The following is a 13,668-nucleotide window of genomic DNA, read 5'->3' as shown; positions in this document are numbered from 1 at the left end:
GTAATGTGCATTTAAGGTTCCTCTATGTCTTTTCATGGCTTGATAGTTCATTTCTTTTTTGTTGTTGTTGTTAGTTTCTGCTTTATAACAAAGTGAATCAGTTATACATATACATATGTTCCCATATCTCTTCCCTCTTGCATCTCCCTCCCTCCCACCCTCCCTATCCCACCCCTCTAGGTGTTCACAAACCATGCTAGTTTACTTAAGTGATGGGTCTACATCCTTTACTATATGTTTTCCTTTACTAGTGGGATTTTTCCTTTCCTATAAACTCTTACTTCTTGTAGCCTTTTCTTTTCCATTTAAAGAAAACCCTTTAACACTTCATCTAAGGTCAGTTTACTATTGATGAACTCTTTTAGTTTTTGGTTGTCTGAGTAGTTCTTTATCTCTCCTTCAATTCTGAATGATAGCCTTGCCTGGTAGTGTATCCTAGGTTGTAGGTTTTTCCCTTTCAGCACTTTAAATATATCATGCTACTCCCTTATGGCCTGCAAAATTTCTGCAGAAAAATCAGCTGATAGCCTTTTGGGGGTTCCGTTGTATGTGACTCTTTATTTTTCTCTTGCTGACTTTAGAATTCTCTCTTTATCTTTAACTTTAACCATTTTAAATCTGATATTTCTTGGTCTGGTTCTCCTGGGGTTCATCTTGTTTAGGACTCTCTGTGTTTCCTGTACCTGGAAATCTATTTCCTTCTTCAGCTTCGGGAATTTTTCATCCATAATTTCATCAAGTACATTTCTACCCCTTTCTCTCTCTCTCTCTCTCTTCTCCTTCTGGGACCCCTACAGTGCAAATGTTAGTATGTTTGATGTTGTCTCATAAGCCCCTTAAACTATCCTCATTTTCAAAAATGCGTTTTTATTTTTGCTCTTCTGATTGCATGATTTACATTCTTTTATCTTCCAGATCACTTAGGCATTCTTCTGTATCACCTAATCTTCTATTACTTCCCTCTAGTGTATTTTTCATTTCAGTTATTGTATTCTTCAGTTCTGACTGGTTTGTTTTTATACTTCCTAGTTACTTGCTAAAATTCTCACTGTGTTCATCTATTCTTTCCCCAAGTTCAGCTAGTATTCTTATTACTAAAGCTTTGAACTCTTTATCTGGTAAATTAATTATCTCTCTTTCATTAGGATTTTTTTCAGGTTTTTTTTTCTTGTTCTTTCATTTGAAACATATTCTTCTGTCTTCTCATTTTGTTTAACTTTCTCTGTCTCTATGAAGTTAGGTGATAGAGTTACCTATCTGACGCTTCTGTGGGAGCATCCCTATACAGTCTACATGTGCCCAGTGGCTATGGTAGGAGAGCCAGATCTGACGTGAGCAAGAGTCACATCTTCCCTCAGGGTGTGCTGGCAGCTATCAGCTTGGTAGAAGGTGGTGCTGGAGATGGAAGGGCTAGAGCCAGAGCCAGGGCTTCTTCTATGCTCAGCGGCCATCACTGCCTCACTGGGGGCAGAGTTGGTGCCCAAGGTACTGGAGCAGAAGCCCTGAAGGTCAGGTCTGAGCTGGTTCCTTTCCCTCTAAGTGTGTGCACCACCCCCCTGGCAGTGGCACCTCTGCCACAGTGGAGAGCAGCACTGGAGCAACAGGTACTAGAGGGGGCCTGCGGGACAGGCCAGGGTAAGTGCTGGGACAGTCCCAGCAAGTTAGTCCGAGCCCCAGGCAATTTTCAATCTGCTGCTTCCTCGTGTGCATGCTGGTAATGGCTGCCTTCCCCTTGTTCAGAGGCAGGGTTGGGTCCGAGGCAGCTCCATTCTCTCTAAGTGTGAACACTCTCCTTGGCAGCAGCAGCCTTTGTGGCAGTGGAGAGCTGCACCAGAGCAAGAGAGGCTGTAGTGGGCACCCGGTGCAGGCTGGGAAGCAGGCTGTGGCAGTTGTGGGAAACCAGCCAGAGCTCCAGGTAGTTTTCAGTCTATTTCCTCCGCCTTGTTCCCTGGGAGTAAGCAAGTGTGTGCATGCTCTTCATGAGTGGAGTGTCAGTTTCTTACAGCCCTCCGGTAAGTCCCACTGGTTTTCAAACCAGCTAAGGGGACTCGTCTTCCCAGAGTCAGGCCCAACATGTGGCTTGAACCCATCACTACCCACAGAGGATCCTTGAGGCTGTGATATCCCCTGCCTCTTGTGTGTCCCCTCCTTGGGCACTTGTCCCAACTAGATCGCTTTTCCTCCCTTCCTGCCCAACTCTGTGCAACTCTTTCTTTATAGCCTTGGTTGTAGAAGAGCCTTTATGTCAGGCTCCAGGTTGTTTTCAGCAGGAGTTGCTTCATATGTAAGATATATTTTGATGTGTTTGTGGAAGGAGGTGAGCTCAGCATCCTCCTACTCTGCCATCTTGATCTCCCTCCCATCTGCCCCTGACTTGCCACAGGAGACAAGTAAGGTGATCATCCTACATTTTCCCCCTTTGGACTTCCTCAGAGTATTTCCATACTAAAAGGTTGTTGTTATCTTTGCTGTTTTAGTGGCAATGATACTGTCTAAGACTTAAATTTGTAACAATCTACCTATAGCTGAAGAGTCCAAATCCAAGCTAAGGAAGGACAGGTGATGAAGGTCAAGGAATAATGAGAATGTCCTGAGATGGATCTCTGAGGTTTTCATTTTCACAGATGCATTTTTGTGCAACGTGTATAAGTCATCTACCATTAGTTGTAAATCAATGTGACATTAATTTAGCCATTCATCCTTTTTGCTGCTGCAGAACTTAGAGCTCCTTCCTGGGCTATGGCTTTAAGAGGGCAATGCAAACACAGATATAGAAGTAAACTAATTTTGCAATAGAGATAGAAAGATTTAGAAATTTTAATATTCTTAAGAGACTATTTGATTTGTGTTGAGAGGGAGCTGACTTGATTTTCTTAGAGGCTCTAAAGAAGAGTGAATATGAATGATTGGGCAAGCCAGCATCTTTATAAAGGTGGTTTTTAAATTGCATTGCTTGGAGTGTTTACCATTTATTTACTTGACTTTTGCCCTTGCATGAAAAACCAAAAGGAAATATGTCTTACTTTGGTTTAAGAAGCTGGTGACGTGGTGAATGGGGAGTTAGAACTTAGGTATTATCTATCCCAGATTCAGGAAGTCAGGGAGATGAAGTTATACGAATGAAAACTTGTTTTCAAGGTTCCCTCCACTCTGAAAATTGGGGTTTTGCATGAGAAGTTTTAGTCCCAAAATAAAAGATTGGGAAGTGCAAATGTTGTGTAAATGAGAGATCTTTCTCTTTTTCCAACTTGGTATTCCTTGATTGAAAATCTTAAATTATATTTATTGATGAGTTAGGATTCACTTCAGAGCATGTTTAAAATTCAAAATGTGACTTGATTTTTAAATCTTTGATTTACGTACTTTCAGGAACCCATTTATTATAGAAATCAAGAACAGCTGTGTTCTCCCTAAGGTTGATTGTTTCAGTCAAATCCTTTTAAAACACGAATTAAGAAGATTAGGATTTAATCTTTGTTTCTTCCAACAACAACAAAAAATCTCATCATAGAGTTAATATACCTCCTAGTCCAGAATGTGTTATCACAAAGTACATATTCAGTACTGTCTACTTTTTAATCAATGGTATATTTATAACTTTTAGATTATTTTGTAGTTACGTCAGAAAAACTGAAAGATTTGCTCTTTTTATTTTTCCAAATTCACTGAATTTAGGAAGTTATAGGGTGGTGAACCTATCACTGAGCTATTTGGTGAGTATTTTTGCTGCAAGGTACTAGAAAGACAAGAACCATCACCAAAAGTAGGAAGAGGTAACTTGTGGGTTAGCTATTATACAATGTCTTGGTAAGAAATTAAGCACCAAGTAAATCAATAACGATGGTACGCAAGTTTTGGAGAAGGTATTATAACAAAATGTTAGCATTAAAGAAACATTTGCAACCTACGAAGCCTAAACTATTTTTAAAAGCTCATATGGGCAGCTGAAGATGTATTTGTCCCATGTGAATACTAGAGGTGGGTGGGGATAAAACAAGTAGCTTGCCATATCAAAGAGACTATGGCATACATGGAAAGTGTCTTTTAGAAATAGGAAAAAATCCAATCAAGGAGAATGGGGAAGCTTATACATTTAGCAGGTCATGTGCGAACTGTCATTTAGGCTGGTTGAAAAAAGAAAAATTGGCGAAATTCTTTAAAATCAGTCATAAGTTTTTAAGTTACTCAAAAGCAGGCAGTTTACTGGGTCTATTTGGTGATCGTGGTGCAACAAACTTGACAGAAAAATAATAAACTTTAATGATCTATTTGTCTAATAAAAGAAGATATAAAGGAACATGCTATCTCAATAATTTGTCCCCTGAAATTGATGACCAGGTTCAACTGTAATAAATGAACAGATAATCTAGGTCCAATTAACAAATTAAATATAGACAGTTCATCAGAACTATATAGCATCCTTCTATATTTTGAAGGAACTCAAAGTAAGGTTTTAGGTCTGGACTAATAAAGCACTTAAGTATAAGTTAGATTGACATGTATACACTGCTATATTTAAAATAAAACACCTTCCCATGAAAAAATAAAAATAAATAAAAAATAATAAATTAATAACATGCCATTTCTGTGAGGTTTGGAAATCTTTTTTTCTACTTGATCAGTAGTATATATTCAGCAATATGAGTTTAAGTAAGGTTAAAGGTTATCTTGTGGGAGTAAAATTTGAATTCAGAATTGTACACTGTTAGATAAAGGATATTTCTGAATCAGGAAAGGGCAGTGAATTTATAAATCTAAGTCATGCCTATACATCTGTTAACCTAAAACCTTATGCTTGATTCAGATTTTGTTGTAGCAAAATATTGATTTATTCTGGATTCCTACTGTGAGATGTGTTGTGAAAGTTCAACATATTACCATTTCCTTATGAGTACTTGCAATCATGATAAAAGCATAGAATCTTATTTCAGCCATTGATGAGAACATTACATACAGATAGGATCCCAAGTAAAGAAGAAAAAAAGGACTTGTAGATTTTTGGGTCTTTTGTGCTCTGTGTTGTTTATATGGTGGTTTAGAAGTATAGGTGCAGTGATGAGGATGTCCAAGTTGGAGAGAGAGGAGATTTAAAAGGTAACATTTTGCTGATGGAATGTAAGAATTTTAACAACTCACCTACCTATAGCTTAGATTAGGTATTCTCTCATTATCACTACCATTGCATTAATGTGCAAACTGTGTATATTCAGCTGCTTTATTCTAAAAAGAGTCTGGCCCTTTGGTGTGCACCAGAGACAACGTTTGCTATAGGAGATTGTGATCCTTAGCAGGATCAGCTAAGCCCACTTAGTGTGGGTGATCCAATAGAATATGGACTAGTTGGCCATTTGGGATACAGTTGTTCTAACAAAGCACATGCGGAGAGTCAAGGGAGTTTGTATGCTTTTTTTTTTTTTAATGTGGTATTGTCATGTGATTCATTTTCCTTCATTTAAAAACTTGATGCAAAATGTTTGTGCTCTTTCTTTCTCTCCCCACCCCCCCTTAGAATAATATAGCTGATCCAGAAGAACTGTTCACAAAATTAGAACGCATTGGAAAAGGCTCCTTTGGAGAAGTGTTCAAAGGTATTGATAACCGTACCCAGCAAGTGGTTGCTATTAAAATCATAGACCTTGAGGAAGCCGAAGATGAAATTGAAGACATTCAGCAAGAAATAACTGTTTTGAGTCAGTGTGACAGCTCATATGTAACAAAATACTATGGATCATATTTAAAGGTAATGTGTACGCTGGATTATTTAAGTCATAAGGTATTTTCATTATAAGTATTTCTCTTTTTTTAACTCTGTTTTTCGAAAGGCAATGTCTTAAATTAGGATTTGACAGCCTTTGGCTTCAGACAGAACTCAGCTCCATTTGTAGTGCCAAAATAGGCTGGTTTTAGATTTAGCAGCTGTATCCTGAATGCATCCCAGTACTCAGCTGCAACATTTTTCCACACCTGAACTTTTGGGTTGATAGAGGAACAGAAAGGCAGCTGAGCCTTGAGACATATCCTTTGCCTGGAAAGAGCTTTCTCCCTGGGCTTTTACACATTATTCTCAATGGTCCAGTCTGTCTCAACCTCAGAATTGATGGCATATGTAAGTATGTCACTATTCCATTGAGTTATGGTGGTTATTTACACATCTCTCTCTCCCTCTAGGTTGTAAGCTTCTTGACAGCGGGGAGTTTAGTTCAACCCGTCTTGGTTTTCACATCGCTTAGCACAGAGCATGGCACATCTTAAGTACATGATAAATATTTGTTGAAATGGAATTAGATAGATTAATATCTGTTCCCCCCCACCAAAAAAAAAGTTGGATTTTTAGTTTCTAGGATTATGGAATTAGCAGACACCTGAAGTTCCAGCAGATGGAGTTATTACTGCATCACAGAAAACTCTTTGGTGACTAAAACCTGAGTTCTTGGGTTCCATATTTATAGAGTCAGGATTTGTGTCTATTGAAATATAAAACAACACATAATTAGAAAAATCTAGCTTAGAGTTTAAATTATCTTAAAATTTTAAAAATGTATCCCCATATTGATATTTTTTAAAGGAGGGCAGTATTAGTTAGATCTTTGATTTTCAGAGCTTACGAGGGGGAAGGTTTTTTTGTTTGTCCATCTATCTCTAGGCCAAAAGGGTGTGTTTATAACCCATCAGGCTGTTGGCCTGCACAAAAATTGATGCTGTCTTTTTATGTTCTGCTGATCAAATATACCCTAGGATAAACTATCTATATTAGTTAATACTGATATAGAAATTCATCGATTTCCCTGGCTTTTTACAGAGCCTAACCTTTTTTTTGGCTGCGCTGCACGACTTGCGGGATTGAACCCAGGCCCCCTGCAGGAGAAGCGCAGAGTCCTAACCACTGAACTGCCAGGGAATTCCCCACAGAGCCTAATTTATTCTAATAGTACGTGAATTAATGCATAGTAGAATGAATCATTAAATAGCCAAACAGTCACTATGTGTCACACACTGTACTAGGTTATGGAGATGTAAAAGTGAACAACTCCTGCCATTAAAGAGCTCACAGTCTCATATTGCACTAAAATAGTGTAGATTTTGTGATTGAATGTGTACAAGGTACAGATGAGGCATAAATAAGAAAATGGTCACCTCTACCCTTTTTTTCCATGATGGTATGAAGGAAAGGCTTCCAAGAGGAGGTGATACTGCTGGTAGCTCCTATACAATATACTTTTAAGTGTTAGCCATTACTCTATTTTACTGTATACCTAATTACTTGATTCTTTGTGGTTCACTTTGCTTTTATATTCTTTCCTAAAAAGCATATTTAGTGGGTCAGATTCCTTTTTAGGAATCCTATGGGGGTGGTCATTCAATCTCAGTGGTTTTAAGTCTCCCATCTAATTTCCATAGCAGGCGGGGTTGTAGGCAGCCCAGGGAATTTGTTGTTGTTGGTGGTGATGTGTGTGTGTGTTTTGCTTATTCTGGTTTACTCTTTCTGGATTGAATCCTTGTAATTCCAGACCCACTCTAGAGCAAATCTGAACACTTGCTATTTTTAGGCACCTGTATCAGATACGCTAGTTTTGGTGACTGACTTATATTAAAGAAGCCCTATTTAAAATGCGCTATTGTATATTACATTGAAAATGGGTACTGACATGGTATTGAGTTTTATTGTTTGCTTACAACCTTTCTTTATTCATATTCAGTACTCACATGGAAAATGAATTATAACTCTGTTTTTATTATTTATTCCTAAGATTTCACATTTAAAAAAATTTTCCTCATAGTGTACATGTACTGGTCACCCAAAAAATACTTAATCTTTTAATAAATCCAACTGATAGTTTGTTTTCTCCACATCTTGATTGTTGAATGTTCTCAGGCCAGTTAGTGATATAAAACTGTTATCCAAGATGTCTTCTGACAGAATTAAACTGCATTATTTTTGTCTCGTTTACCCATCATTAATTAAAATACATGATGAGAAAGCCTACTTTGAAGAACATGTTACTTCATGATAAAATTGTAGAAATTCACAGATGGCTGCTATTGATTACATTTGTATCTAGATTATCTGTACACACACATATTATCTCTATACGGATATACATATATATGCACAGAGAAAAAGAAATACGATTTTATAACTCTTTAATACCATTTAAATTACTTTCTTAAATTGACCACTTGTTTATTTTCCATTTATATTAAACCATAGTGTAACTTCACAGGCTTAAATTTTTTTAAACTAAAATCACATCAGATATAACAGGGTTCTGTTTAGTTCAGTCAGTAAAATCAAGGCTACATCCTCTAAGTACCATCGGAGAACTGCATCATCAATCGACTTATGTTCTTCTTGTGGCCCATCCTTCCGTTTCAGATGACATGGGAGATTTTGTGAGTCAAGTTAATTGAGTAAAGTAGGATACAGGTTCTTCTCAGGTTGTCCTAACACAGGACATAACCAAGACCCTCACTGTTAGCTGGAGGAAAATTTATTGCACTTGAGAGAAAATTATATGCTCTCTGCAACTGTATGTAGTTGTAGCACTTTCCTTGAGACATGCAGAAATGTACTAGGTATTCATTTTGACTGAGCTCACTGTATAACTTCGTTTTTAAAAACAAGAGTAAAAACCAGACAGACACATCAGTATGACCACAATATTTTCCTTTAATTTTACTTCACTGCAGATTTTCTTGACAGACAAAGTTAGTCTTTATGACGAGTGCTAAAATAAGCAAACCCTTCCCTTCTGATCTCATAACATTGGAAGAATCTTTTATAATCTTTAAATATTTTTCTAGTTCGATGTAAATCTTAAAATGAAGCTCACTCAGGCATTGAATAGAACTTGAATCATGCCTTTATTTGCTGCTGAAAATTGCTTTTAGATTTCTGTTTATGTTAAGGAAATATGCCCCCCTCCACATACCACAACGACTGATATTTATTTTTAAAAAAAGAATTGAATGATTGAAGTAAAATATTCCAGAATAGAGTCTGTACAGTTTTGTTTCCTTCTCATTATTTTTCCCGAGACTTTTGTGTGTGCTTATTTCCAATGTATGGCGAATGTTTCTGGAATATTTCTGGAATATTCTTTAATTTTTAAACATCATAGTTTTCTTATAAAACTTGAAGGAAATTGGAGAGGGAAATATTTCCTCCTTGTACAGTGGTTTTTCCTCTCAAAATAAGAATAGCTTTAAACTTCCTATAATACACCTCTAAGAAGCCCCATATTAGATTCAATTCAGCAGATATTTATTTTTCGGTCACCTACTCTGTGCACTCCTCTCATTCTGCATATTTGCCCTGGTCGGTCTCATCTACTTTATTCTGACAATTTCTAAATTCATGTCTCTGGTTTCAGCCTCTCTCCTTAGCCCCAGATAGGTATATCTAACTTGTCTCATATCTCCCACTTATCTGTGGGTAGGTACATCAAGTGCAATAACCCAAAACGTGGGGAATAGCATTTAAAGTGGGTCTTGAGTATGATTTTGATAGGGTTTGGGATGTGAGGGTGGGGTATAGACAAGGCATTCTAGACTGGAAGAAAACGATTCCAAGGTGGTAAAGTATCTGGCAAGATGATCTCTACTATTCCTTGCAGTGATATAAGATTTCACATTCTGTTTCTTTTCTTATTGTGGTATAATATATATCATGAAAGTTACCATTTTAACCATTTTAACTGTACAGTTCTGTGGCATTTCATGCACTCATGTGATTTTGCAACCATCACTAGCATTCATCTCCAGAACTTTTTCATCTTCCTCAACTGAAACTCTGTACCCATTAAACTATATAACTCCCCATTCTCTCCTCACCGTAGTCCTTGGTAACCACCATTCTACTTTCTGTCTGTATGAGTTTCCCTACCGTAGACTCTTCATATAAGTGGAATCATACAACATTTGCCCTTTGGTGACTGGCTTATTTTACTTACACATGCTGGTTTATGTGGTCAGTGTTATGATTGGCTATCTGCTTCATAGACCAACCTACTTAATTCAACATGTACTTGATCTATGTTCAATAATTATCTCATAAATATATATAATGGGTATTTTAAATGTTTTTTTAAACATTTTTTCTATGAGCAAATGAATTCCAAGTTCCACAGTAGCATTTCTCCCCCCTATAGCCAAGTGTCTGCTTTAGTGGCAAATTCAAAGGCCCCATGGGGTGATGGAGTTGATACTCCAGACACCAGTGATTTGTTAAAACTAGGCTCCAACTTCTCCCCAGTAAACAGTATAACTCTGAAGTACTTAACTCTTTTTTAAAATTTTTATTGGAGTATAGTTGATTTATAATGTTATGTTAGTTTCAGGTGTACAGCAAAATGAATCAGTTATACATATACATATATCCACTCTTCTTAAGATTCTTTTCCCATATAGGCCATTACAGAGTATTGAGTAGAGTTTCCTGTGCTATACAGTAGGTCCTTATTAGTAATCTATTTTATATGTAGTAGTGTGTGTATGTCAATCCCAATCTCCCAGTTTATCCCTCTTCCCCCCTTACCCCCTGGTAACCATAACTTTGTTTTCTACATCTGTAACTATTTCTTGAAGTACTTACTCTTTAGGCGTTCTGAATTTTGGAACAGAGAGCCATTTCTTAACCCCTAACTGACCACCCATGTTGATGCAGGGCTTTATTTATTTATTTATTTTTGGCTGTGTTGGGTCTTTGTTACTGCGTGTGGGCTTTCTCTAGTTGCGGCGAGCGAGGGCTACTCTTCGTTGTGGTGTGTAGGCTTCTCATTGCGGTGGCTTCTCTTGTTGCGGAGCACGGGCTCTAGGCGCATAGGCTTCAGTAGTTGTGGCGCGTGGGATTAGTTGCCCCGAGGCATGTGGGATCTTCCCAGACCAGGGCTCAAACCCGTGTCCCCTGCATTGGCAGGTGGATTATTAACCCCTGCACCACCAGGGGAGTCCCTGCTGCAGGACTTTAAACTTAACTCCTCCAACCCATTGTTAAAACATTTGGATCATTTTATAATTGGAGAAGTGACATTTTTCCTTCAGGGACTTCCTATACTTAAATGTGCCAGATATATGGTTATGGTTTAGAGGTTTAGAGTCATTTGGCTCTTTTGGATTTGTAAACCAGTATGTAGATATCAACTTAGTCTTTTAAATTATTTAAGAACAAACCAAACATACATATTTGCATTCTCCAACACAAACATCTTTTACCAGAAATCAAAGATAGAAATTGTAGTCCCCCAAAAGAATACAAACACAGGGTCTAGGTTTTTTGGTTGGGTTTGGTTTGTGATTGGTGTTTTCATTAAGACCTGCTGTGGACAAGGAACAAGTAAGAGCCTGTGTGGGTTAAGCTTCCTTGAGTAGGGAGGAGCCCCACTGGCTCGCCATTCCTGCCTGTGCCCACTCGGGCCTCGCTTCCATTCCCCTGCCTGCCTCGCAGTCTTCTGAATGTTTGGACCTATGACCATCCTCCAGCGAGGTTTGTCTGCAGAAGTGACAATCAGAAGGAAGCAGCCAGAAAAGCTATGAGGCAGCTCTGGTTCCCTGCCTGTTTCAGAAGAGTCCTAGTTCCACTGAATAGCTCGCTTGCAAAGAGGAAGCCTTCTTTTCAGATCGGGAATTTGCTTAGTCATAAGTTTACTGACTTTTTAAGCTTTCTATGAATACATTTTGGTAGGTTTCTGTTTGAATCGGTACCAAAAAAAAGACACACATTGTTTTTAACTTGGAAAACAGGAGCTTTCATTCATGCAGAACTGCAAAACAGATAAACATGTTTTATAAGATCTTTTTATTTTTCTTTGAATGTCAGGTGAATGGGAAGCATTCTGAGTTCATGAGGTAGAATGTAGTACTTAGGAAAAAAACGTGGCAAAAGATAAACTTCTCAGGCTGTACGGCATTGTGAGAAACACTTTTTTCTTCTGTAGAAAAAAATAGGAAGACTCATCAGGTTCACAGTTCTCATATTCTGAGTCCTAATTTCTATACATGGAAACAAGTTACATGAACCACTCCTGGAACTCTTCTCCTCTCCCACTGTTATGGGGATTTATTTCCTCTCCTGCCTACTGTATACACCACTCTTTCTCTTCTCAGTTCAAGCTGGCCTGCTGTGACAGGAGAGAGTTGATGTCAAGATGGGTGGGGGACATTGTTCCTTTCTTTCTCTTATACATTCTACATAATGTCAGCATCTTAATTTAACTGAGCCTTCCCTCCCCGGACCCTTACCCTACACCACAACCCATTCCCCCCCCACTACAGTGTCCCCTAAACACTCATCATCATGTTATTGGAGTCCATTCTCTGCCATAATAAAGCCCCAGTCTCATGGAGACACTTGGAAATTTTGAATGGAACTCCTGAGTACTTCCCAGGGATTTTGGAGTTTGAGGACTACTGGCAACAGCTTGAGAATCTTGATTCCACAGCTGGGACTGTAAAGGTGAGAGATGTGTTCCTGGCATCCCAAATCGAAGCACGACACTGAATATATTTTCCCCTAGAAACATTGTTATGGTATAAATGGTAGTGTCTCTGGTATTCTTTCTGCTATACTATGGATACCTTTGTGTTAAATTGTCTTTTTGGAGGACACTGCTCCAGGAACCTAGGCATTATTTTTATGGGAAAATGCTTGCTTTCCAAATTCCAAACATCTTACTTAAAAATGGACTTTTGGAACACAATCCATTCACAACTTGGCTATTGGCCAGTTTAGCAAAACCAACCATTCTGCTTTCAGTCAATTCTGTGGTCCTACAGTAATTCAGAGAATACCACTCATGAAATGGTATGGAGAGAGAGATGTCTTCCGTATTTCAAAATATAGCTGAAAGAAAAATGATTTAATGATTTATTCCAAATTTTATCTGATGTAGTTGAATGGTGTGTGTGTGTGTGTGTGTGTGTATACCTGTTTTGTAATTCAAACAGACGTGTTCCCCCATGAGCTCCATTTCCTCTTGTACAACTTACAGTGAAGTTAATTCTACATGAATTAATCATAATGCTTTTTAAGCTACACACTCCCTTTCTCTTACCCATTTACCTCTGGGAAGAGGGGGGTCAATGTTCTTTCTAGGTTCCATATGTGTACGAAAAATCCCCATTAATCCTGGTTGGTAAAAGTCGTAAAGTACATAAAACAAAAGCCAAAAACTAAAACAAGGCACAGTACCCAGTGTCCTCAAACTCTAAAATCACATGGGAAGTACCCAGAAGCCCCATTCAAAATTTCTACAAGTCTCTATTTACCTCCTCATTCTTTTTTTTTTTCCTCCTCATTCTTTAGTGTAACTATCTTTTCCTTTCAGTATCATTATTCAAAATAATTTAAAGCGATGGCTTTTTCTGGGTTTTATAAAAGTTGCTAACAGTTAAACAATAAGGAACAATAATGTGTTATTTATTTATCTATATCATATGGTAAATCGGTTTAAGGGAGGGCCAAGACTCAGAACTTGACTTTCATTTGTAATAGTCTATGGAAAAATATATTCTGAGTTCCAAACAGCTAATTTTAAACCTGTATTTTAGAACCAGTACATTAGTATGTCAGATTTAACATTTATGCTAGTATGTTACTTAGCTCAGGTTTATAATTATTAAACTATTTCATGGCTTTTACAGGGTTCAAAATTATGGAAAATAAAGGAATAC

At 37.8% G+C, this 13,668-nt stretch overlaps 1 protein-coding gene across 1 annotated transcript in view; it reads left to right on the top strand.

Annotated features, from left to right (window-relative positions):
* Positions 1–1,563: 1,563 nt before the first annotated feature.
* STK26 (serine/threonine kinase 26) overlaps positions 1,564–13,668 on the top strand; it is a gene marked incomplete at its 5' end in the record, with an annotated part of 22,795 nt that continues 10,690 nt past the window's right edge. The window contains 4 exons of the mRNA XM_024750029.1: positions 1,564–1,635; positions 1,801–1,915; positions 5,510–5,740; positions 13,639–13,668. Of these exons, the coding sequence (XP_024605797.1) occupies positions 1,564–1,635; positions 1,801–1,915; positions 5,510–5,740; positions 13,639–13,668 (448 nt within the window). The remainder of the gene's footprint in view (positions 1,636–1,800; positions 1,916–5,509; positions 5,741–13,638) is intronic.

This window comes from Neophocaena asiaeorientalis, unplaced genomic scaffold (genome assembly GCF_003031525.2).
Source record: "Neophocaena asiaeorientalis asiaeorientalis breed wild unplaced genomic scaffold, Neophocaena_asiaeorientalis_V1.1 scaffold366, whole genome shotgun sequence".
NCBI classification, from domain to species: domain Eukaryota; kingdom Metazoa; phylum Chordata; class Mammalia; order Artiodactyla; family Phocoenidae; genus Neophocaena; species Neophocaena asiaeorientalis.
This window is presented reverse-complemented; position numbering and strand designations above follow the sequence as displayed.